We start from the raw sequence: 25,750 nt of genomic DNA on the forward strand, positions 1-25,750 counted from the left end.
CGGTAAGATCGGGAGCTAGGGTGAATGACAGCGGTGCAATTTGAAAAATTATACGGGAGCCGCATACGCTTACATGATGTACGTTAACCCTCGTATACCCCATGGATATCTCCCGTGTGCCCCGTGGGCAAATATCCCGTACGGGCAAGACCGCGCGCGCTTGCCCTTTTGATTCGCGACAGTGTTCAGTATATCTCCGTACCTATTTTCTTGTAAGCGCCTTTCGTGCGTTCGTTAAACGGAAAAGATATTCTTTTCGCGCGAATAACAATCAAAAATTTCTTTCTTTGGATATTGTTTTTTCTTTGTTATCATCTTATTTTTTTTCTTTAATTGAAGTTTATATTAATCGCATATCATAGGAAGACTCATGGTACTTTGAGGTAATTTAACAAAATTACCGCTCTACTCTTAAATGACAATTCACAGCAGTCGACGCCATTCTATACTTCTCACTCGCTCGTTCGTTTTATACGTCGCGATATTATCTCTCCCCGTCTACTGGTAATCGGTAACCGCTACTAACTGGCGCAACACGCGTAACCGTTTAGGAGGACGCACGTGCATCCTCGCGCGCAAGTCGGGCGCTCGATCCACGCTCTTCGAAGGCCCCGATCGTAATCTTTCTGTCTCAGGTACGCGTATTTGCTATACGTGTTGGTCGGAAATTCTCGATTACACGGAGGCGGCGGCGGCGGCGGGCCAGTTTATTACGAACACGTGGGAGGACTTGGCGCGCGCACGTAACACCGTAGGTAATACGTGCGTACACCCGAAGCGGAGGCGGTCGGCGGTAACGCCATAAGATAGGGTCTCATTATTGTCGGTACAGTGTTCCTAAATTGCCGCCCCGAGCCGTGGTAGACGACCCGGGAGCGAAGCGCCGCGGCCGGGTCTCTCACGACTAACTAACGGTGGACCAATTAACTTTCAATTAGAGAATGAAGATAACTCTTATCGCGTCCGCGGGCCCGCGCGGAGGGGAACCGGCGGCTTTTAATGGGGCCCTTCTTTACCCGACGGCCGACGTTTATGCGTCCGCGCTGATACATTGTCCCGGAAAGGGTTAGATATGGATCGTTATGTACGTAAAAGCGATATTATCCGATTGAAGGAACGGGCGATTAACCGGCGAGTTAATGCGGCTCCGGAGCCGTGTGCCGCACCGTAAACTTCGTATGAGTTTGCGCGAATCATCCCCGCGAACGCGGTTGTTCCGATAACGCTCGGAGCCGCGCTTATCGTCTATATCCTCGCAATTATCGCCAGTTCGACAGAATGCGGATACACGGGCACGCGGCGCGGCGCCAGTTTCTCTATTTAACGCAGGCGTTCACAGAAAGAAAGCGATTAATCAAAGGGATTAGCGCGTGACGTACCTTAGACGATCGCGATGAGCGTTACGTTCGTTCGGATAAACGCAACGTACGAGCCATCGAGGAGGCAACGGGCGCGGGACATCCATATGTATGATTATGAGAACGGAGTTATCACCGCGTGGCACCCGGGTAGAGGAACACAGCCCGCAGCCAAGTTCATATTTGTGCATTACGCTCACGTGCAACGATACAATAAGGAATCCTTCGTATCGGGGATGCATGCTAAGTACACGCACGCAGCAAGCTCGTCGCGTATCTAGCAATGTCGATGCGCCGTCGTTCTCCCCCGTGCCTAAGGCTTCGATCCGTCTCTCGTATATATCTGCCGGATCCTCGTCGCCTATCGAGTCTATATAGGAACGGCGAACGTTCGTCTATCGTCTTCGTCGCGCAAGCGATTTCTAACTATACGAATATCCTAAAAAGACGATTAAGACGATCCGAAGTGTCTAAACGCGATTCGTGATACGAATCGATTGTAAGGATCCCCGTATGCGCGTATTTTTTTTACGCGAAAAAAGTAGCACCAGCAACTAGAAAATTGAGGAGAAGTAGCTTCTCAACATGTGTATTATGAGATTGCGGTAAGAAATATGCATGAGTTGTATGAACTAAGGAAACACATATAGCAGTTAACTATTTATAGTAAAAATATGGTAGTCTATATTTACTTATTAAAATACTAGAAGTATTATTTTATTGCAAAGAATATTTTCTATTAACATTTAAGTTCCAATATTTCTACACTTACCATCGAGTCTTATCGATCATGTCTTCAAAATCTATTTGGAGCGATGCCAATTAATTTCTAGGCAAAATGAAATAACTTACACAGTTTAGACTGATGACTTTGATTCGCGTTGAAGTTACATGTGCACAAGAAAATTATATTTACGATCAACGTCCAATTACAATTCTCAGATTAATTTGTTCGCGTATTAATTAATTGTTACTTATCATTAATATTTCGATGTTTCTTCGTGAGTCAATGCTTTTCCAAGTTTTTTGAAAATACAGTTGATTGAATCGTCCCAAATTTCTTTCGTTGCAAGCATCAGACAATAAAGGGATTATGAGAAGAATGGAAAACGTGAGTTTAATCGACGATTCCTTCTTTGCATTTTCATTGAAAGATATAATTATTAAAAATAATTCTGTGTATTTTGCGAAATATTATGAAGTCGCGTACGCGCATATGATGAATTTGTAGACATTGCGGACATCCGCAATGAGATGTGAAAGTCCCGGCTTCCATATGCACGAGACGAATATTGAAAGGCCTGCTCGACACCTCACGACGCCGACATCATGGCGAATAATGCTCGCCGCAAACGTTGTCTCTTGGTGTATGCAAATTTTTCAGGTTTTATTCTCGATAACTTATCCAGATGGTAATTTAACGATTAGAATTCACCGAATGACATACAGTTTCGCTATATTAATAATCTAACAATAATGATCTAACTGATCTAGCAATAAGTATAGTGCGCCGATATTAATGATAATCTTCAATTAGGAAAAACAGAAATAAAAATAATCGCGCACAAAAAAGGAGAATCTTGCTAGAACGGTACGTGGCATTCTCGGTGAAGAGGAACGAGGTTGCATCGTATCGCGTCGCATCGCGTAACGCGGAAGAGAGAGAGAGAGAAAGAAAGAGAGAGAGAGAGAGAGAGAGAGAGAGGGAGAGATGGAAAAAAAAGAGGGGGGAAAGAAGGGGAGAGAAAGAGATAGAGCAATGTCAGCTCGAAGAGTGGAACATCATGGCGAGAGCAGGCGCCGAAGCCGAAGACGAAGACGAAGACGAAGACGACGACGAAGACGACGACGAGGACGACGTCGACGAAATAAGGCAGGGTGAGTGGGCGGACGCGCGTCGCGCCGGAAAGCAGCATCGTTCGTCGAGCAGGGCGTTTCGTGGGCGGGATAACTCCGCCCGTTATTCGGCGCGCGCTCCCGTTATTCACGTACTCTCCCGACTCCTTCGTCCTCCGCGCTCTCTCGGTGCTCTCGGCCCGCGACTTCTCGCTCGTCGTGGACGGTACAGTCCCGTCTAGCCGCTCGCACGGTCACAAACCCGAACACAACGGCGGTACATGGGCCGTTCCGCGTAGCTCCTCCGCGCCGCACGTCCACCCTTCACCCGCGCGATCCCCGGGATTCGATCGGGGGTGCGATCGTCCGGTTGTCGGACCGTCGATGTCGGCGTTCGGGGAACGCACCGCGACTACGTGAATGATCGCTTTCCGGACGGTACCGAGTAGTGCCAGTTCGCGTGACAGTTTGTGTACCGTGAACAGCACGGGGGTGGTGAACAGTGGCGGTTGCGAGAGACCGTCGAACGTATCGTCAAAATAAGTGAAGATAAGTGAGAGCTAAGCGACACTGAAGAAATGTTGCCGTATCAGGTGGCCATGGATTACGGGGGCTTTCAGCGACAAAGCCCGGTCGGGGTCGGGGTCGGTGTCGGTGTCGGCGGACCCCATCAGGGGGCCGCTGGGGCGATCAACATCAACCCCGCGTTCACGCACTCCTGGTTCGTACCGGCGGACCTCTGTGTCCCGTACAAACAGAGTCAGGGTCCTCTCCTCGAGCCAGGGCATGTTGTTTCTCTTATACTTATTTCTCTAATTACGTATTATACTTAATAATTATCGTAAACGCCATTAATCTTGGACGGCGATCGACCCGCGATCCTCACGATCCGACACGAGCCTCCTCGCGTATTGGATCTGGCCATTCTGGCCTCTCGATAGACCGTCTATCGACCGACCACTTCGATCGATTCAATTCGTCGATAATTGCTATAAAATTCATCTTTATTTTCACAATCGCGAAGCGATGCCTATTGACCAAATAGCGCAGCGTAACTCGAAATACCTTACTCGGTGGACATGTTTAACTTTACACTCATCCTTGAAAAGACTCGAGCGATCTATAAACACGCCCCGCCGCTTAATCCCGATGTATCATGTATTATTTATGTCACTTGACGCGTAACCACGTCCCGCGTGTTCGACAAATTACGCAGGTACATTTGACGAGGAGCGGTTGACACTGAGAATTTCCGCGGCCCTTCGGAAATCGGATGAAAGGGCCGCCCCGTAGTACAGGGTACGGTCCCAAGAGAGCTCTGTCACAGTGAGTGGATAATGGGAATGGTGATGGGTGGCGGTAGGTATAAGGCGCAAGGGTGGTAAACCAATGGGGCAGACGAGTACGTCACGCCGCGGCCGTAAACCCGATGTGATGTCGGAGGAACGCTGATGCTGACGGGGCAACCGGGGGAGCCGTCAATGTTACCTTTCGCCCTTATCTTCCTTCCAATATATACCTCTATTTTGATTTTCCGACGTTGCCGGTAACGAACCGATCGCGCTAGCGCAATTCGACCGGTCTTTAATCGGTTACTACCGTCGACCATCCCATGGGGGCTGGAGAAAAAAAAATCGGCGTAATTTATTTTCTACATACATTCAGCAGGACGATTCGTTATTCCGCGACTCTTATAGAGCCATTCTGCAATACGTCGCAAACGATGGGCAATTGTTAGTTGAAAAGTGTTATTTCCGGTTGCACTTGTCAGTTGCGGTTGTCAAAAGTGAGTTGGTGAACTTTTGACTTTTTTGGCGACAGCAACTGTCAATCGGCAATCAGAAATAACACTTTTCAACTAGCACTTGCCACCGTTCGCGACGTATTGTAGAAGGGCCCTTATCGCGGTAGATTAAACAAACGACAAAATTAGCTAAATTCACGAAATTTGATAATTTTATTTGACAGAAAAGCCTATGCATTCTCGTAAAAGTTGAATGAACGACTCGCTTCGTTTTAATCGACGATCTAAGTTTGATCGACTTTAATATGAATCTATTTTGGAGATTATAATATAGTGATAGGCGCGCGGTCACGAAACAATTCGACTTCTTGAGATCAGTGACCGCGTCATTATATCTGACTTTGGCGACCGTGTCGCGCCACAAATGCGTCCTATGCCGCGCGGCCACGGGCTCACGTTCCCGGAAGTTAAGACACCGGCGCATCCGGATGCGAGCCACGGACGTGAGGCCTTTCGAAACCCCTTGCTTTCTCTACTAGCCGACCGAACGTCGGCTACTTAACTTTTCAGTGGGTGTCCAAGTCTCGGCCAATCCGGTCCCACCGTAGAGTCGCATTATCTTCAAATTTCAGCTAATCAGTACTTTTCATGTGCAGCCTATTTATAATTTTATTTTTTTTACAAGTTTTCTATAATTTTTTTAAAGCGATTTATAACGATGTTTTCAGGAATGCTTGAATTTTGGAAAAAATATGAAATAACATTACTGCCGAGACATTTCGTTCATATACATATATATAATTTTTATTTTCTTTTTTCATCGCAACTTTTCACTTCTCTAAAGCGATGTTGAAGATTATTATATTCTTTCCGTGATGGCGATCTCAATCGTAACGGTCAGCTTCACTCGAACGTTAAGAAAAGCTGTATCCGCGACGGAAAGACAAAGGGCACGACAAGGCGCTTCGCGTCATAAACTACGTTTGATACCGGGGGAGAGTTTGGGGTCGCGTCCAAAATGTAAAGGAAAGAAGAAACAGCTCTTACAAGTGCATTTACCGAAAGTTCTCAGGCTCGACCTCCGCTCCTCCGCATCGGGAAGCTCATCACGTAGACTTTAAGCCCTCCCTTATCTGCGCGTCATCAGGAGCCAACTTCCCTCCGACTCTCTATCTATTCGCTCTCTCTCTCTCTCTCTCTCGCCTTCTCGCTGTCGTGCACACATCGCCTTTCTCTCTCTCTTTCTCTTTCTCTTTGTCTACTCTTCCCATTTTTTCTTCTCTCTCTCTTTTTTCCGTTTTATTGTAGGTGTGTAGCGCATGCATGCATGCGTACGGCGTGATTTACGTCCGCGGATGCAGCGGGATGCTTTAGTGCTCCCGGCGTTATTCTTTCTCCGCTTTGTTTTTTTCCTTGTTTTATCCTTGCTTTCATTCAGATTCTGCTCCGTTTCGTGGAAAGCGTTTTCTTGCTCGTGTCGTTATCGACCGTGTCACGATGAGTATTAGAATACAGAGCGTATACCGGTATAGCTTTGACCCACAGCGATAGGTCGCTTTCGTCGCCGAGAAAGAATATCATTATCGATAGACATGGATGTAAAAATTCTCGGACAATTAGGAAAATTCTTTCCGATCGCAGCTTTCCCTTTCCACGTCGGATTCGACGGCAAAAGGCGTCCCCGAGCTCATCCTATACGCGTAATTGCGTAACGCCGCGAATTTACACGCGTCGCATTATCCCCTTCGCGCTCGCTTATAAAACCCGACATGATTCGAGCGTTGCATCATGAATGAAATCGCGGACCGTACTTTGGTCCACTAGAAGCGAGGGATGTACCGTGAATTATTCATGACATCGAATAAGAACGTAAACGACAAAAGACAAGCGCGCGCGAGGCTTTTTTTTATAGCGACTTTGCGAAAGGGTTTGCCAACAACGCCGACGCGCGACGTCTTGTCGTCTCTCCGGCGACTAACTGCGTCGGACGAATTGGAAAATTCGCGGATCAGCGCGTCGCTCGGAAAACTTACCGTAGAAAAATCCTCGTCCAAATCGCGCGCGCGCGTCGCAGAAACCGAAGCGATTTACGATTCCCCACGCGAATCTAATCGCGGCGCGGAGCGATGCCGTAAAACTTATTCTTCGCTCCTCGTTATCGGACGGTCGGCGGAAATGACATTTTTCGCCGTAACGCTACAAAAGCCCGGGCATTCGATAGCCGTTCGGTTTCCCCACCCCCCCCCCGGGTTCCAGGGACCGCGAAAGAAAATTATGTCGAAACTGGAGCCGTAACATTAGGAGCATTGTATTGTTGCGCGAGGCTACGACTCTCCGGGGAGTAGGTTGGAAGGTCCGTTCGTCCTTTTCCGACTCACGTTCCTCCTCGGCGAGAAACGCGTGCGCCGCACACAGACGCACGTATATACCCACGGACGGTGGAAATACAGATGGAACCGGGATATACCCTCAGGTGGTGCTTCGGACCGGCAAATGAATCGTTTAATTGAATTAGTCGATGAGTCCGTGCCACGACGCGCATTATAATTTCTACAGTTGCCGATACCGTTCCCGCTTCCTGCCTCGTCGCCGAGAGAGGAGTCATATCGGGAAGCTCCGGGGACAATCGTTATCGGGGGTTGCGAAGGGGTTGCGAAGATTCCCGTTACGATTACATACCGCACAATTTTTTTTTCAGCTCGTTCGGGCAACGTAATAATCCTCGTAAAACAGACACATTCGATCTCTAAAAATATGTATTTTCCAAAGAAAGAGAAAAAATATTCCATCGTATAAGATCGTGAAATAATCGTGACTGAGAAAAATCCAAAAAAAATTATGCAAACGGTACAAACTTTGAAAGCTATCGTTAGTTACGAAACGATGGATAAATATCGTAATAAACTCGCGACTCTCGCATTTTTTAACGCAATTTTCTCTGGAGAAATCGTTGTTCCTTGTAATTCCAGAAATATAATCTCTGCTAACATTTGAAAAAATTGTATTCAAACCAGACTAACATATTGCCACATTTTCTTTTATAGACATGAAAGACGTTTTCCGGGTGATAAAAATCTCGCGCGCGATTGTGAACCGAAAATCTCAATAGGCTTTTCCATCATAGATTCCGATGTAGAGAAACGACGTTGTTCGCTCGGTAATTCGTTCGATTATTGCCACGAAACTGTCATTTTTCGTACCTACGGGGGTGCGGTGACGATTCGACGATCTGAGCCGCGCTCGAAGCTGAGAAACGAGGAAACAGGGGTGGCGAGCATCCGAGGGCGAGAGCTCGTCATAGCTCGCTGCTGAATTATTGATAGGCAGCACTTAGAGAAGCGAGAGAATGTCGAGCACGGTGGCGGAAGGCGCCTCTCCACGGTGGTAGCCTCTTCTCGAGGATCGCCAAGGATATATACCGGCGTGCGATGGTTGCGCGAGGGACCGCTATCTCCGGCCCCACGGGACTCTCGGGTCTCGCGAGCCCTTGCCCTACCGCCCTCGCCGCCCAATTCCGACCAATTTGACCGAAAGTTGGACGTAATTTTATTTTCACACGTCTGCAGACGCGTTTCGCCGCGCCCGCCGCGGCTACCCGGCCGTACGAGGGCGGCTGCTGTTCGGTGCGCTTAGGCTTCGGCTTCTCTCCGACTAAGTTCCGTTCCTCTTGGGGAATGGACTCGACACGGTCAAAGGAAACGAAGGAAGCTGCGTCCCTCTCTTCTCCCTCGTATTCTTTATTCTCGTCAATCGTCGGCGGAACCGTCGGCTTTTAATCGTCTCAATTTGGTCCGCGTTCACGTAACGGGGAACGACGTTTGCGCTGTACAAGTAAACATGACGTGTGGAGAAACACGAGAAATCCGCATCACGTTTGATTATTTTAACATTAAAAGAAACGCGTTATTATATCCGTTTGAGTAGCCGACAAGAATCGCGATATCAAGCGCCACGCGCCGGCGGGAAAAGTTTAGCGCCACGCTCTGCTGCAAAATACTCTATCATTTGGCGAACAGCCGCGGAAGGGAGGAATCTGTCATTATCCCTTTGGGACGAAAACGAAAGCCTGGCCGTGAACGAAACTTCACCGGGGGGGTAGAAAGGATCGAGTGTCGCGGAATGCCTGTAAAATGCCAAAACAAGATTCTGGCCCAGTGATGGGCCTATATATATATATATATATATATATATATATATATATATATATATCGGAGAGATGTTCTCTTTTTCTCTCCCCCTTTCTTTCGTTTTTACGACTTCCGATCCCCGCTCGGGTGGCAGCGAGAATGGTCATAATGGGTTACCGTCGTGTTGGCGCATTTCTCGTGCGAGGGAGAGACAAAACTCACGGGGGTGGATGGGGAAAGCACCGTCGTTTTACAGTCGTTAAGCGCAATAGCGAACGAATAAAAATCCCATCGCGTTTCGTATCATTTCGACTTCGAACCGGTCCCCGAACCTGCTTCCGAACGACGGGAGTTAGTTAATGGGCGAAACTCTTAACTATCCAATGCCTTCCTGGGGACAAATCTTACGGAGTTACGCGGGGATTTCGCCGATTTACGCGTACTCTTCGCTCTTCGATACACCGGCGGGGTGAGGAATTCCCGAAGACGAGGGAGTCAGTCGCGCCTTACCGTCCCAGATGGAAAACAGCTGACGGCTAACGCATTAAAAATTGGCATTTGATGGCGCGCAACGTTCCTTGAATCTTGAATCCCAAAACGATTGGTGTCCCGCCTAGAACGAGTCCGTTGGGCAAGTATATTCGTCGCGATTTAACAAAATCTTCGCGTACGCTCGCGACATCCTGGAAAGTAGCGCTCGACGTGCTGGGTCCACCCGCGCCGCGGTTCTCCGATTCGCCGTCGTCGTCGAAGGTTAACGACCAAGCGGTACCAAGAAACGGCACGTAAATTACGCGCGACGCCGTCCGCCGGTCCGCCATTTCCAATTGGCCGGCGTTTACAGTTTAAATGTAAAACCGTGCATCTCCGAGGGGCCGTCCGTTGGGCGTGGTTACGTTACGCCGATGTTCACTACGCGGATACGTTCCGCCGGCTTGTCAGTAAACATGGGCTTCATAGCGCTTGAATAATGTATGCCGCTTAAGCGGTGGCCGCACCGCGACACAGCACATCGCCACGCCTCTCCGCCTTTATGCCTATTTGCGCGGCCGCATAATTTCAGCTTCTGCCGCGTGTATTTGCGCGATATAACAACGCCCGCCTCTGTCGTATGTCGCAAATGCCATCAGAAGATGGGCCGCGACGAACGACGGGCATCCGATAAAAGGAACGAGACCAGAAGTACGGAACGAATCCGCGAGCTGATCGCCGTCTTTCTCTTGGCTAAAACTTATGAACGAAATCCGTATGCTTTCACGATCGTCTCGCTAGAACGATTCATCGAACTGCTGGTCTTTTAACCAGTTTGAGAAAATCGAGTCTGCCCCTACGCAAAAGACAATAAGGGTACACTTCCGCGCTCGCAATCCCAGTTGGTTAACCCTTAACTGCGGACGTTAGTGCACATGTGAACTATTTTCAGATGTGAAAACAGAGAAATAAAAAAATAAAAACCATCACTCTCCGTATACGCACTTGCTACATTTCCTTGTATTTTTCAGCATCGCATGTAAGGTAAATATACCAATGCCGGACAGTCAGTGGACACATACCTATGTCTGGACACCTTTATCATTTCAGTCCTTAAATAAGTACACAACGCGAATTAAAATCAAATATAAAAATATTTTTCTTGTATTTTGAAACTTTTGTTATAGTATCCAAATGTTAATTCGCGTTATACTTAAGGATGACTGAAATGACAAAGGTGTCCAGACATAGATACGCGTCCACTGACTGTCCAGGTAACAACAGACTGTCGCATTGGTACATTTACCTTACAGAATAAAATTTTCATTTATTTTTCTAAAATAATTGGTCAAAATTACGAAGCAAGTCGCGAAAGTCGCAGAGACTCCACAATCACAGTCGAGGGTTAAAGGGATAAACGTTGGCAGACAGAATTATTTGAAATCTTTTTTTTTTTCTCTGGGGACTGTTCTCTGTACGTGCGAATCGCGATCCACGATAGCGTCTACTGCGATCCAAAGAGACGCGCTGCTTCGCCGCTGTAACCGTGCGCGTGTTTGCATTACAGCATCTTGGAGTTGCGCAAGGAGAAGAGCCGGGACGCGGCGAGGTCGCGGCGGGGTAAAGAGAACTTCGAGTTTTACGAGCTCGCAAAAATGCTACCACTCCCGGCGGCCATCACCTCCCAGTTGGACAAGGCCTCCATAATAAGGCTAACGATCTCGTACCTCAAACTACGCGACTTCTCCAGTCACGGTGATCCGCCGTGGTCCCGGGACGGTCCACCGCCCAGCAAATCCGTCAAAGGTAAGACAATACGCCACGTTTCATCGGCTACTCGAAGAAAAAAAATTCGCTGGCACATTTCGCGCTCTTACAGCGATTGTTATTGACTGTTGTATATAGACAACTGAAAGATTTTTTAAGAATACTGACTTTATTCGCTGAAAATAATTTCATTGGTTCCGCAAATTATTTGGATTAAGTCGTTTCGTCGCAAGAGTAAGGATGTATTTGCCAAGAATGTACTCTATTTCGCTTCAGTAGTAAATTAAATTTGCTTAGTGGCCAATTTGTATTCCTGTCAATTAGTTTACTTATTGTTAACAGGATTTTTTAACAAAATAACTCATCATTATGTCGAATAATTGTTCAGTAAAAAATTTTGTGTTTTTAACACGTTTTACATGTCTCAATTTATCCACTCTAATTTGTATGTTAATTTAACAGAAGGCGAATATTTAAATAAATAGCACGAGTAATATGTGAAAAATTAATATAGTAATTAACACATGGAAACAAAGTCTGGAAACAAAGTTTATGTTAAATTAACATATTTATAATGTTAAATTTAATTAAAATAAAATGTTATTTTTACATTAAGTGTTATTTCTTTTCTTTTTCTTACAAAAAAACAAAAGATAGCGATATCTCTTTATAATAATGGGCACGGTTACACCGGGACATTTAGACCGCGGCCTATACCTTAAGCCAGGTCCAGTCGCCTATCAAATGTTTACAGCAGGCGGCCTAAACCGCCTAAATAATTTAGGTCGAATTTGAGGTATAGGCCGCGGCCTAAGCTCAGGGTGTAAACGTAGTCATTGTCTATTTAATAGATGGAAACTCTTAGAGAGAGAGAGAGAGGAAAGTAACACAACTTAGGTGTTCATTTTAACATACAAAATATGTCACCAAGCATTCGTACATTTACATATTGTGTTATTTTAACACAATTAAGGATTTTTAATTGACTATGTACTGGCAATGATCATAATCGTGGCAACGTTTATAATTGTAGTGACAAATCGTCACCGCGTTTCGACCAAGGATTCTGGTCATTTTAAATTGATGTAAGAATATACACCTTGAATATACACCTTTGACTGAAAATCGGTGTTCCATCTTACATCAATTTCAAATTACCAGAATCGTCATTTTCGATCAAAACGCGGTGACGATTTGTCACGACGATTATAATCGTTGCCACGATTAATCATTGCCAGTATATAGTAGTCAATTAAAAATCCTTAATTGTGTTAATTATTCTCTGGCGAAGCAAATGTTACTTATTTGTATTATTTTAACTATTAAAAACGTTGAATATTAACTTAACGCAGAAAAGTCAAAGTAACACAATAACAATATGTTACATTAACACCAGTGTATGTTAAAAATTTGACACGAAAATTTCTACACGAGTAGAAATCCAAAACACAAAATGTTTTTTACCGATGATAGCGAAAATTGCTCTTACATTGATGATGCAACAGCGAGCAACGATAGTTCCATTGCGGCAGCAAGATTATTTTTTTTCTCGTACATTTATCGAGCAATTGAGCAATGAATTCTGATCTTACATGTAGCTATTGAAATTTGTATAATTCGTGTATCATGTAGGTAGATTCTAATTCTATCTGTTTTTATTTCAGTCAGATATAAAAGTGATACGCGCGGTATATCGCAATATCGAGTTGCGAACGTTTTGTTTTAATTTATCGTGATAAATGTAATCTCTCTCGCTCTCCGGGCAGCCGACTCGACGAAGATATATATCTGCCGATGATGTCTGTTGATGGATCAGCATTTAACTTCGAGAAGGGGGAGTCATCCAGACTGTTAATAGGGATCGGGACCCGTATATTCCGTACGCCTAACTTCCTCTCTGGGGATAAGAATAAGAGAGGAAGTCAGCCGCGTTATAATTCCTTTACGCTCGCGTCGTCTACAGTAGAGTAAACTGACGTTGCGGCGGACACGTGCGGAATGTATCGTCGCGGTGTTTCATCGTATGTGTGATATGTATTTCATACTTTTCGATATACATATTAGATTGGCAACTAAGTTCCCGCCGTTTTTTTTTTTTTTTCAATTTTAACATTTCGCATGTCATTAAATGTTTTTGGCATAATGTTTTAAATCATTCGAGGTTCAGAAGTGTGGAGCATGGGTTCCGCATGCTTTAAGTGACAACAACAAAAATTAACGAGCCAAAATCTCCGCTGGTTTGCTTGCTCGTCACCGCTCAACTCATGGACACAAGCAACGATTTCTTTACCGAATCGTTTAGTAACGACTAGCGACGAAAAATGGTGCCTGTATACATTAACATGAAGCGCAAGCAATGACTTAGCCCCGGTAAACAAGCGACACCGCGCGTGAAACAAGATCTTTATCCGCGTAAAACGATGTTGTGCGTATGGTGGGACTGGGAAGAGATTATCCATTACGAATTGCTTGAACGGAACCAAACGGTCAACGCGGAATTCTATGTTCAACAAATGGAACGACTCAACACGGCTATTCAAGAGAAAAGACCTAATCGCCAGCATGGAGTTCTTCAGCCATGCGTTTGAATGGCTTCCTTGGTCATATTGGCGATATGAGGGCGGGCGTTGTCGTGCAGCAAATGCTCCTTACCAAGAACTTGATATTCAACAGTTAAATATGTAAATGTATTAATCGATATTTTATATTAATTTGAAACAAAATAAGAAACGGAAGTAAAAGTAAGAGAAACATCGCAAACGTGCGTAACATGTATTTTATATTTTTCATTACGTGTGCTTCGTATCAAGAACTTGATATTTAGCAGATAGATATAGAAATATTAATCTAGTCCATTAAATGATCGAAATTTGATTGAAGCGAAAAAAAAATAAAAGTATATGAATAAAAGAAGCGTCGCAAGAGCATGCGGTAATCGCGTCAAAGCCAGCAGATAGGTATTCGGCCTGTCTCCGATTACGAACGATGTCGTCTCGCTAGACACGTGTCTTCTATTATCAGACGGAACCGACATCGTGTCGCGACGTGGGTGCCGTAATTCGATTTACAAAAATATGCTGTGGGTAAGGGCTTTTCGTGCAACGTCTTTTATATATATCGCAATTGCGTACAGCTTGATGAAATAACTTTTGTCCGCATAACATAACGCGAAACATAAAAACCACCAGGATACACCCTGGGGTGTATCTGACAAAGATTGTGGACAGCAGCCTCCTTAAGGAAACACGTAAACTTCGCAATAGATCGAGTTTCCTGATACCCTTTATAATTTCAGTGACCATGCAGCCTGCGAAAGAGAGAGATTTCTAGATACATAGTAATAGAGAATTGTCGGCAATCATCGAGCGATAAGATCGCCGCGGGCCTCCTTCATTTTCGTGCTTCATTTAGCGAAAAGGGAGCAGCTACCAGCTTATTTTGGCGGCATTTTTGCCCTCGCGCTTTTTTCATTCGAGGTAGTCGAAGCGTACTATTACTGAGGCTTTATATCCTACGTTATATCGTCTAATCAGACCGACTTTTTCAGAAAGAATAGACCGTTGTTGTATATTGTCGCCAATGTCCCCGCTATCTATCGATGAGAGCAAAGTCCTTCTCCACAAAGGAGAGATCGCAAAGACACCGTTGTTGAATTTGTCGAGAAGCTTCACTTACTGCCGCGGAGCCACCGCATATTTTCGGAATGCGAGAGGGGTCGGTTGAGTTAATATTTACAGTGCGGGAAGGTCGCGAAAAGATAGAGAAAGAGAGAGTGAAAGAGGGGTTTTGCGCCACGTACGCGCGGGTACGTATAAAGGCTTAGGTACCTCTCTACCACTATCCACATGAAAATCTAATCACGACAGCCCCCTACGAGCGCGCGCCTCGCGTTACGAACCGCCAATGTAACTAAACTAACGAAATTGAGTTAGGCGCCGCGCATCGCTGTGCCGCAACTCCTCGTCAAACTAAATCCAGTGCGGCCCCTCTTCTGTGTTCGCGCCCGCATGTCAGGGCCGCCGTCAGAACGAACGAGAGAGGCCGCTCGACTTAACCGGGTAAAATGATTTCGCGATTCCGAGACTTCGACGGCGGTCGGCTTATCGATCCGCCGAGGATCGTTCGGAAGGAATAATCGATCGACAGCTCCCATCTCGTACAATAATTACGTGATATTCGCGCGCGGAAATACCGGCGCGAATATTTTTCTAAGCTGCCCAAGACAAACACACGCGTACGGCCAAGTTATATTTATCAAAATATTGTGATAGACGAAGGTGCGGTACCGGACTCGCGTGGACAATTGACCGCGCGGCGAGCTATAATATAATATCCGCGTTGCAAAAGTAATTCACCTTTCATAAACCATCTAAAAAATGAAACGTTCTTATAATGAAAGTGTATACGCGGAAAAAAAATGAAGTTGCTTCAATTAAACGTCGACGTCACGGGCTGCCACAAGCATAAGTAGTTAATTCAACTGGATATTATTGGACCAAATATTTAAATTATTAAAACAATTATCTGATGGTTTTTGTTTATTAATATTGATGTTGGATCAATAAATTTTATCTCAATAACACTGATGCTGTTGATACAAAAAATAATGTTGTTGATAGGTACCATAGGTACAACGTCATTTTTTTCGTGTATATATCAATGTGTATTGCTTATTAGCCGAAGCCCACTTTAGACGATTTATAATCAACGTCACAAATTTCAAGTCGTTCTTAGCGATAGTATCTTTAAAGATCAACTACATCTTCAAAGATTGAGACAACGAGGGCGCGCGAAGGGACTCGTTCGTATTGGCGAAAGGGTCATTATAATTGGGAGAACAAAGGCGTTCGTCAAGAAACGAAATCCCGTTAGATTATCCCGGAGTCCGGCTCCGTATACGGTAGGAAATATCGGCATTACCTTGTTGACCGAAAACCCGAAACTTAGGGTCAGTCCGGCAAGTCCGGGCCATTCCGCCTCATCCCGATGGACTTACGAGATTAAGCGGTTCGCGCGCGAGTTTGATCGAGTCTTCTAAGTCCTTTCATTACGGAGCTTGCTGGGGAGCGTGGGATTATTATTACGGTAAGAAGTAGCCCGCGTCTTGTTTGTTAAACGAGGGGAGAAAAGAAGGCGCAAAAGGGGTCGTCGGCGGGGCCGATGGCTCAACGCCGACGTTGTATGCCGCGTGAGTCACGTATCGCTGATCAATCGAGGATACCTTTGTCGATAGGCATATGCCGGTCCGTCGTGACTGTTCGACATTGCGTTACCAATGCCCGTCCAAGGAGGTTTCAAATCTTTGATTAATCACAGATGGAGTAAATAATAGATTAGATTACGAAAGGTTCATCGGTTTTCCATCGTGCTCTTCTGTCGAATAAAGTTCGGAAAGCCTTGGGAGTTTCGTTAAAGGCGAATTAAAAAATTTCATTTTAGTTAAGAAAAAGAATATACTGCCTTGGCGGCAATTCTACTTTCAACTTTACTTAACAAACACGACAAACCTGCAGTTGCGCCAATCTAATAATAAAACTAAGCGTTGCAGTTTTGTTAGCTAAAAATTCGAGAAATTGCCGCAAGAAATTAATAATTTAAAAAATAGTAGAAGACATTTATGCATTATTGTTTTCAGGCGTTAATGTTATCTCTGTATGTTGTACAGGTGCTAACCGAGTCAGATCATCGACGAGCGCGGCGATAGATCATTTTGAAATTCATCAAGGTACCCACATATTACAGGTAGGTTTACTTACCCATCTCGCTGTTATAAATGATAATGCGGTCACACCAAACTACTTCTAACTAAAATTGCCTTCGATTTTAATAGTTTCTTTTCATATCGCATTAAATGTTGCGCCATAAGCTCTTAAAATTCTCCAATCAAACTCATACGAATCTATTGAACAAATTTAAATATGTTTGAAGTATAAACTAAGTACGAAATATAATTAAGTATGCAAAAAAATTATCAAAATTTACCCCATCTCTCTGTTTCAAAAGAGGGAATCTCTATAAATGTTCGGAAAGCGTTTCGCGTTTATCGTTTGAGAATATTCGATCCGGAGTTCCTGAAATATCTCGTATTTTCTGTCGCCAGTCCCTGGACGGCTTCGCGATGGCTGTCGCGGCTGATGGTAGATTCCTGTACATATCCGAGACCGTTTCGATATATCTCGGCCTCTCACAGGTAAGCGCGGCTCGTCGTTATGGCGGCCACGTCGATGAAGTCGGAAACGACGGGCGCGGGTCAAGGGGGTGCGTAAGGGGAAAAGTGATAACGATAACGAGAAAGCGAAAGCGAGTAAAAAGCAACGTGGGTGCGCCAAACGCGAATGCAACGTGTACCGTCAGCCGGAAGGCCAGAGATAGTAGAAAGATATAAAGACATGGCTGGAGGAGGTGGAAGAGAAGGAGGGAAAAGTTGACGGAAGAGAAGGAGGTTGAAACGTTGAAGTGGTAGCGGCGACGACGGTGGCGGCAACGACGGCGGCAGCGGCGGCAGCGGTGACGGTGGTGGTGGTGGCGGCGATGGTTGCAGAGGTAGCGAAAGAGGAGGAGAAGGAAAAGTTGATAGCGTTGTAGAAGAATAAGGAGGAGAGGTCAAGGGAGGAAAAGAGGAGAAGGTTGTACGAGTTGGCGGCCATACTGGCTGGCGCGACGGCGAGCATGACATAGAACGGGGAGAGCGAGGGGGAGGAAAGGGAGGATGGGATGGGTGGATGGCGGCGGGCGGAGGTGGTCGCATGCGGCTCACGTAGCCTCTGCACGGCGGCGTGTTCGCCATTCCTAATGCCGCGAGCGAGAAGGTGGACGGGGAAAGAGAGTAGAGAAGAGCGGAGCTACAGGGGGGTAAAGCGGGGTGGAGGAGGGTACGGGAGGTGACCGGTGTGTAGCTCTAGCCTCTCGGTTCTCTGCGAAGCTCGTGGGGCAATCAATAGGGTGTTTCGGGGATTCGGAAAACCGACGGGAAAGCCGACGTTGGCACAAACATGGCCGCGGCGCCCGTTCGCCTCCCCCCGTTCGGCTTCCTCGAGCTCTGCGTACCCCCTGCGTACCCCTGCGTGCCTCGCGCCGAAACCGATTCGTGGCGGTGCGGCACGACCCCGTTCCCCCGGCAGGCCGACTGTCGGGGACGAGATAAACCCCGCCGCGAAGAAGGGAAGATCATTATTTTTAATTCCAGGTAGAGATGACGGGGTCGAGCGTTTTCGACTACGTCCATCAGCAAGATCACGCTGAGGTCGCCGAGCAGCTCGGTCTGGGTCTCGCGTCGTCGACGAGCACCTCGGCCCCGCACTCGTCCAATTCCGGTCTGGCCTCACCGAGCAGCGGTGCCTCGGAGGAGCACGGTTCGTCCTCAACTGCGAATCCCGACGGTATATCTTCGTGTCACGTCATACCACGGATCGCTCATTGACCTTTCAACTGCTAAAAAATTAAACGCGATCTGATAGATCTTAATTTTATTTTTTTACATCATCAAAAAATGTTGTTTGACATGTTGTTTTTATAGTGGTGCGATGATCGGCACCTGACTTCCATCATTAAAAGAAACCTAATGATATTACGAAAAAATTTGATGAACTTGGAATAATTGCAATTAATAGTTGCTATCTGGTAGTATAAAAGGGTTAAAGAACGCAATTATCCGCATATACATGTATCCGAGCGTATTTCGGAGACACTTAATTCCTTCATGTATATATGTATCAATCCTCAGTGTCCTCGGTAATGTCGCTGTCGTCGAGTGGACTCTACAAGGGGTACGACCGGGCGTTTTGCGTTAGGATGAAATCCACTCTGACGAAGAGGGGGTGTCATTTCAAGTCGTCGGGTTATCGGGTAAGCGAAATCGCGCTTGATAATCTTATTAACAAAATCTCAGCTTGCTCATCTTCTCGTAGTTTTAATTGGCGCTATTTAACGGCACGACAGCCTTATTATCGTGCAAGATAATTTTATACTCTTTTTTTTTACACGCGCGTATACACAGGTCGTGCTGTTGCTGTGTCGTTTGAGGCCACAATTTATATTCAGCCACGCAAGAAAGTCCTCGCCGCCTTTGATGGGCATGGTCGGGCTGGCCATCGCGCTTCCACCGCCCAGCGTGCACGAAATTCGTCTCGAGACCGATATGTTCGTCACACGGATCAATTTCGACTTTCGGATAGCGCATTGCGAACCAAAGTGAGTACTGCCTTGTATCGAATCGAGTTTGCAGCGCACGCCACTGAAGAAGAATAGCACAAGAGTATATTTAACAATCTTTCAAACTATATGGAAACCATTATTTTTGTCCTTATCAACTGTAATCTAACAATAAGTGATAAATTTATTATTTTAATACTTTAAATGTATGACTTATTGTTAGATTATATACACTTGATAAGAACCAAAAACAAAATGGTTGAAACATGTAAGCATTATTGTTTAATAAATTGCCAGTTAGGTCGAAATAAATTATCACTTTGTTAATCATTACTGGCGAAGAAGAGAATTACTTCATCCATATGCTCTTGTTTGGCAAACTGTAAATCCTTCGCGTGGTTTCCTCTAGATGAATTTATAAACAGCCGCTTTATAACGAGAGCGTTGTATTTCTGTGTTCTTCAGGGTGTCCGATTTGCTGGACTACACCGCCGACGAATTGACGGGGAAGAATCTCTACACGCTGTGCCACGGCGAGGACGCGAATCGTCTCCGAAAGTCCCACGTAGACCGTGAGTATGACTGGTCATGAATTACGTTCGCCACGTTCGATCGTATAGTCAAGTCGAGTGAGTACCGTTTGCACGATCGCGCACAGAGTCACGCGCGAGAGGGGGTCCTCGCTCGCTCTCCCCCAATGTTTTCTGTGTAATGTTCGAAGGAATGTATACGCGTGTGAATCCCGAATAATTTGTCTTGAACAATAATTGCGTCACGCGAATTTTTGCGAGCCTCGAATACGTCGCCGTGACCGCAATCTATCGCCGTACCGATGCTGTAAACCGAGCTGTAAACAATCGTGGGAGGGTAACTTTTCGCCGGTGACTCCCAACACGACGATGTGCTTCTCTAATTCTCTACTAGTAATATTTCGTTTGTCGATTAAGTCTAAGACGAAAGGTAATATGCTCGAAAAAGAACGAAAATTTACGAAATAAATGGGGGACACTAAAAGACGGATGAAAGAAAGAAATAATAACTGCGATAAAGAAAATGAGTTGCAAAATTTGCAAGAAATAGCAAGTCGGGAAAGGGGTACGCAAAGATTATCGAGAAAACATAAACTGTATACTCTCTCTAATATTCCATCAAGCAAAAATTAATTATAAAAGATTTCTTTGACTAACGGACGTGATAGTGTCGGACCGTTAAGTAAAATCGGCAAATAGAAATTAAATTAACGTTTTAATACCGTAAAAAAAATAAATATTGTTTTTTATTAGTGCAAAGTAAATTTGCTTCTGCCTTCTTTTTTTTCGCTGCAGTACTATACTCGAGAAAACAATTAACGAAAATAGAGCCGTCACGTTATTCATATATACATACGTTTCCCAACAAACAAAGCCGATAGATCTGCCACGCAGAATTTCTTGCTCCTACTGTTCTAGGAAAATACTTTGGTGAAAGAGCGCGATGGGTGTCAAAGCTGTCCGGGAAGAGAGAAAAGCACGAAAGTATTAATACGTTGGTCTTTTCGACTGCGCGCGACCGCTTGCAGATTTAGTAAGTACGTATCTGTTTGTATTTGAACGTTTCACATGAGATTACTAGCCACGTAGGCGTTGGGGATAACGTTTCTCATTGATGATCATTCGATCGCGTAAATAACGTAAAAATATATAACTGTCGCGCGACTCTCCTGTAAAACGAACGAATGTCGTTTTTTTCGTTAATTGAGTGTTTTCGAGATACGATAATGCACAGATTTCTGAGGTCAATATATTTATACATAAGTATACATGAAGATTTGATTTCTTATAAAAAATATACGACGTCGTCGCGATATACTTTAACGTGTCTTTGTCGATTCGACTCCTCGGACAGCGATAAGCTACTCCCCGACACAAATAAGCACATTGTCAAAAAGATAGTTGTACGGAAAATTGTCGATAGTCTTTGTTCCAACAAACTAACAAAAGATTTAGAAAACCTTTTTATAAATGAACGAATTATCTTTTGCGGGACGGGTCACGAACGGCACTTCTAAGAGCATTATACAGAGATGAAATCAAACATTTACACCCCGAAAACAAACAAATTGATCAATATTCGCATTCCCGATATATATGGAATGCTTATCTTCTCCTTGATCGTCGTACAAACGGTAGCTTCGACGCTAATTGTACAGTACTTTTTAAAAAGTGCGAAATGCTTGGAAAAAATAAGAAAATTTTAGGTGAATGTACCAATGCCGGGACAGTCAGTGGATATGTATACCTATGTCTAGACACCTTTATCATTTTAGTCCTTAAATAAGTGTATAATGCGAATTAAAATCAAAGATAAAAATATTTTTCTTGTATTTTGAAACTATATAACTTTAGTTATAGTATCGAAACGTTAATTCGCGTTATACCTATATTTAAGGACTAAAATGATAAAGGTGTCCAGGCATAGGTACGTGTCCGCTGACTGTCCAGGCATTGGTACATTTACCTTAGTTATAATATTTTTGCGGCTATATTTCTCATGGGTAAATCGAGGCCCTCAAAAAATGCTCAGCTGCGATTGTGATTTTAGTGATCCATAAAGGACAAGTGCTGACGCATTACTATCGGCTGATGAACAAGAGTGGCGGATTCACGTGGCTGCAGACGTGCGCTACCGTCGTGTGCAATTCGAAAAATGCCGAGGAGCAGAATATCATTTGCGTCAATTATGTCATAAGGTGAGTCATCAACTAAGTGAGTAACGAACGACGGACTCATTTTTCTGTCAAACCTTATTGTGTTTAATCGTCTTTTTTATAGCGGTCGAGAATACGAAAATTTAATTATGGACTGCTGTCAGTTAGAGGACGGTGTCAGCGGCGTCAAAAGGGAAGATACAGCCGGGAACGATCCGGAGAACGGATCGCCGGACGCTGACAGAGGAGGTACAAAACGTTCTTTGATTTAGCGAAAAGCTACAATTTTCCCAGCTCGCCGGTCCCGGAAAGTTCTCATCTTCCTCCGTCTTGAGGCAATATTCGTTCCGACTTTTGATTTCAGAGGGTCGTAGTCGAGGCGGCCCTACGAATCAGCATCAGGAGCAATCGCATCGGTCGCCGCCCGAGGAACAGGAGGAGAGCCACGCGTCGGAAAGCGAGAAGCGAGGTAGCCGGCATAACGACAATATAGCCCAGTTGCAACAGGAGTCGCAAACAGCGGTCGGGAATCTCGACACGCTCGTGGTAAGACTGCGAGGACACAAACGGAAGATCCATGACGACGACAGCAGCTCCAACGAAGAGGAGGACGAAGAGGAGGCTACTCCGGTGAAGGAAGCGAACGGCGAGAGAACCCGCGCGCTTAGTCCTAGCGCGACGTCCACGCATTCGATCTCGGCCACCGAACAGGCGCTCTGTTCGACCAGTCCAAAGTCGTCGCGTCGCGCCGAGGGCAGCAGGATGGACAGTGCCGAAAGTACGGGAACGTCGGTGAAAGATCTGGAACAGGCTATGTCGAAGCACCTACCGGGGAGCTCGCTGAACAAGTCCAACTCCCCGGCGGCGCTTCACCAGCCGACAGATTTCAGCACGGACGCGCTGTTGAAGCAGCAGCAGCAGCGGAGTACGATACAGTGGATCGGCGCGCACCATCATCTAGGCCATCTGAGTCCGCAGCAGTCCGCCGCCGCCCCTTTACCCGCCTCCGCGCTCCTTAGGCAACTTTACGCTGCCAATCGGGAGAGCGTGATACGCGCCAATGTGCACGGAATCACGTCGAGCGGCGGTACGCGCGCACCCACGTCGGCCGGTATCTACTACCCGGGCGAAACCGCCCCGAATGGACCTCTGCCCACGCCGCCGGGCTCGGAGGGCTCCAGCACTTACGGCGAGCACCAATTCGTGCTAGCCGCTCACAATCAAAAAGCATCGAACGGCACCAGCTGCGCCGACGCTTTCACCAGTCTAGTTTCATCGTACACATCCGCCACCGCGGCCGGCTACTCGGTGGACTATCATTCGGCGATGACGCCGCCGTCGTCGGTCTCGCCACGGGACAGCAAGCAGCAGCAACAGCAGCAGCAACAGCAACAGCAGCAGCAACAGCAGCAGCAGCAGCAACTGCATCCCGTGAACGTGATAAGCAGCTACGAAGGCTCGTCGGCGTACGCGGACCCCGTTCTTCGTCACCAGTACGAACCGGCCCAACCGTTACCCTTGAAGCCCCAGGTATACTCGGCCACTGTCCATCCGAGTGCCTTAGACGCCGCGGCGGCATACGCCTCGGCAGGTCTGACGGAACAACCGCAGTTCTACCATCATCCGGCCAGTAGCGCCGGCTTCCACATCTACCACCCGAGCAACAAGTCGACGGCGAACGGCTGGTACACCTCGGCCTCCTAGTGGCCCCACCCGTAGGAGTTCCACCCGCCCGTGTACGCGGAACCACGTGTACTTAAGCGACTGTAATTAAACCCAAAGCCCTCTTTCTCGTGCATATCAGTGATACGCTATCTTGTCGCTAATCTTTGGCGATCGTTGGCGAGCGATCTTCGTTGTCGTTGGGATCGGCGGCGGCGAGGAGGCTTCACCTCGCCGCTCCTTCCTGCCGAGTCGCCGTGACTCGGCGATGTAACAATCGCTCTCTTCTCCATTATGTAGAACGATTTATTGTAATATAATGAATAAATTATTATATATATGTTGACTTTCCGGAGGTATCTGCGTAAGTATGGAGCCAACTGAGAAACTCATGCGTATTCACCGTGCGTGTTCCAAGTGATTTTAACGCGACGCTCAAAGAGATCGTAATATATCTAAGGATTCGCGATTTACAGTGATATACAGGGCGAGGTTAACCTGTATATGTATGTACAATATCATAATTATATTATTTCATTTTTTTATTGCATTTTAGGACGTCCGTATTTATGTAAATTTATTTCTCCAAAAACAATTGGATAAATGATTAGGCGATAGTTGGAATACGTTTTTGATATCCTCGAAAAGTCATCAAGAGTTATTACGAGAAATTCAAAACTTGATTCGGAGTCATATGCTACGTTATCTCTTGTTAAAATATTTTCTTCTAATAACTTCGACGGTTTTTCGCGGTCGAAAGACGCGCGTTCTAACTCTCGCCAAGTCTCTCATCCAACGGAGTTTTGAAACGAGAGAATTTACAGAGAAACCGATATCTTAAAGTAAGCGAAGAAACAACTTCTGAAAAACTGTTTTCGCAATTGTGTTAAATATTACTAATCATATATGATTACCGTGTTACTGGTGATTTACTCCATTATGGTACTTGGAATAATTTGTACCATATTTCGTTGTGCGATAATTTTCGTAAAGCGGATGATACAACCCTGTCTCTCTCTTTCTCTCTCTGATACGCTGTTCATTTTATTTAAGAAAGAAAAAAACGCTGATAAAATTTATTTCGATATCATACGAAGGGTATTCGACAAATAGCACGGCATACTTAAGAGAAATCGCTATCTCTATTAATTCGTAGCTGACGTATCTGTTTTAGTCAATTAAATATTGAATTTGTTACTCGGAATGCGCTATGTACAATCGGTCTGTTCCAAAGAGTTCGTTGTTGCAAGCTTCTTGTTTTAGACTTCAACTTGCGATTGAGGAAGTACCGAGTACTTCTCAGTAGAAAGTAAAGAACAATTGATCTACATTCGATACCAATTGTTATCCAGTCACGTCCAGGTTTAACAGTCGTGACCCACGAAAAATGATAAACGAGTTACGAGACTGGAAAACGAGACTGAAAGAATGGAACGCGACACAGCAGTCGTATATGGAAACGGAGAGCAATCCAGAGAAAAAAAAAGACACAAGTGATATTAAAAAGACACTTTTATTAAAATACGCACTGAGATTCTTTACTTATTAAGGACAAGAGACATTTGTATGTATATTTATATATAGACTGCTCTAGCGATTTTACCTTCTAAATGTAGGATAGATGAAGAATGTAGATATATCGAGAAGGGACACGTATCGCGTATCGCGCACGCGAGAAGTCAACATTGCTCTGGAGGTAGCGAATTCTTTTACGAAAGTTATTGTATTTTAATGTTTAAACATTTCGACCAGTTGTTTTTGACAAGTACACGTGTAAATACAGCTTACGTGCCTAAAAGTTCACTCGCTCAGCATTCATCGATTTCTTTCGTGCTCAATTTAAAAGGATCGTTCACGACGAAGTACGTCCATGCGACGAAACGTTATAAGTTTCTCTCGCATAATAACGTGGATTGCAGAATCTTTTGTAATTACGTTTTGCATGTTT

General features: G+C 45.4%; 1 protein-coding gene across 6 annotated transcripts in view; it reads left to right on the top strand.

Moving 5' to 3' along the window:
* LOC143895260 (protein trachealess-like) overlaps positions 1 to 25,633 on the top strand; it is an 80,561-nt gene extending 54,928 nt beyond the window's left edge. For 4 of the 6 annotated variants that reach the window (XM_077402282.1, XM_077402283.1, XM_077402284.1 and 1 more), the window contains 10 exons: positions 11,104 to 11,342; positions 16,969 to 17,045; positions 17,404 to 17,493; positions 18,490 to 18,682; positions 19,027 to 19,148; positions 19,300 to 19,493; positions 19,920 to 20,026; positions 22,035 to 22,182; positions 22,265 to 22,389; positions 22,505 to 25,633. In XM_077402282.1, coding sequence (XP_077258408.1) covers positions 11,104 to 11,342; positions 16,969 to 17,045; positions 17,404 to 17,493; positions 18,490 to 18,682; positions 19,027 to 19,148; positions 19,300 to 19,493; positions 19,920 to 20,026; positions 22,035 to 22,182; positions 22,265 to 22,389; positions 22,505 to 23,844 — 2,635 coding nt within the window. In that variant the 3' untranslated portion in view covers positions 23,845 to 25,633. Of the gene's footprint in view, positions 1 to 3,414; positions 3,979 to 11,103; positions 11,343 to 16,968; positions 17,046 to 17,403; positions 17,494 to 18,489; positions 18,683 to 19,026; positions 19,149 to 19,299; positions 19,494 to 19,919; positions 20,027 to 22,034; positions 22,183 to 22,264; positions 22,390 to 22,504 lie in introns of those variants that run through there. The other 2 variants (XM_077402285.1, XM_077402286.1) reach the window with 2 other exon arrangements.
* The last annotated feature ends 117 nt before the right edge of the window (positions 25,634 to 25,750 follow it).

Source organism: Temnothorax americanus, unplaced genomic scaffold (genome assembly GCF_048541705.1).
Source record: "Temnothorax americanus isolate GAGA-0224 unplaced genomic scaffold, ASM4854170v1 Scaffold15, whole genome shotgun sequence".
NCBI classification, from domain to species: domain Eukaryota; kingdom Metazoa; phylum Arthropoda; class Insecta; order Hymenoptera; family Formicidae; genus Temnothorax; species Temnothorax americanus.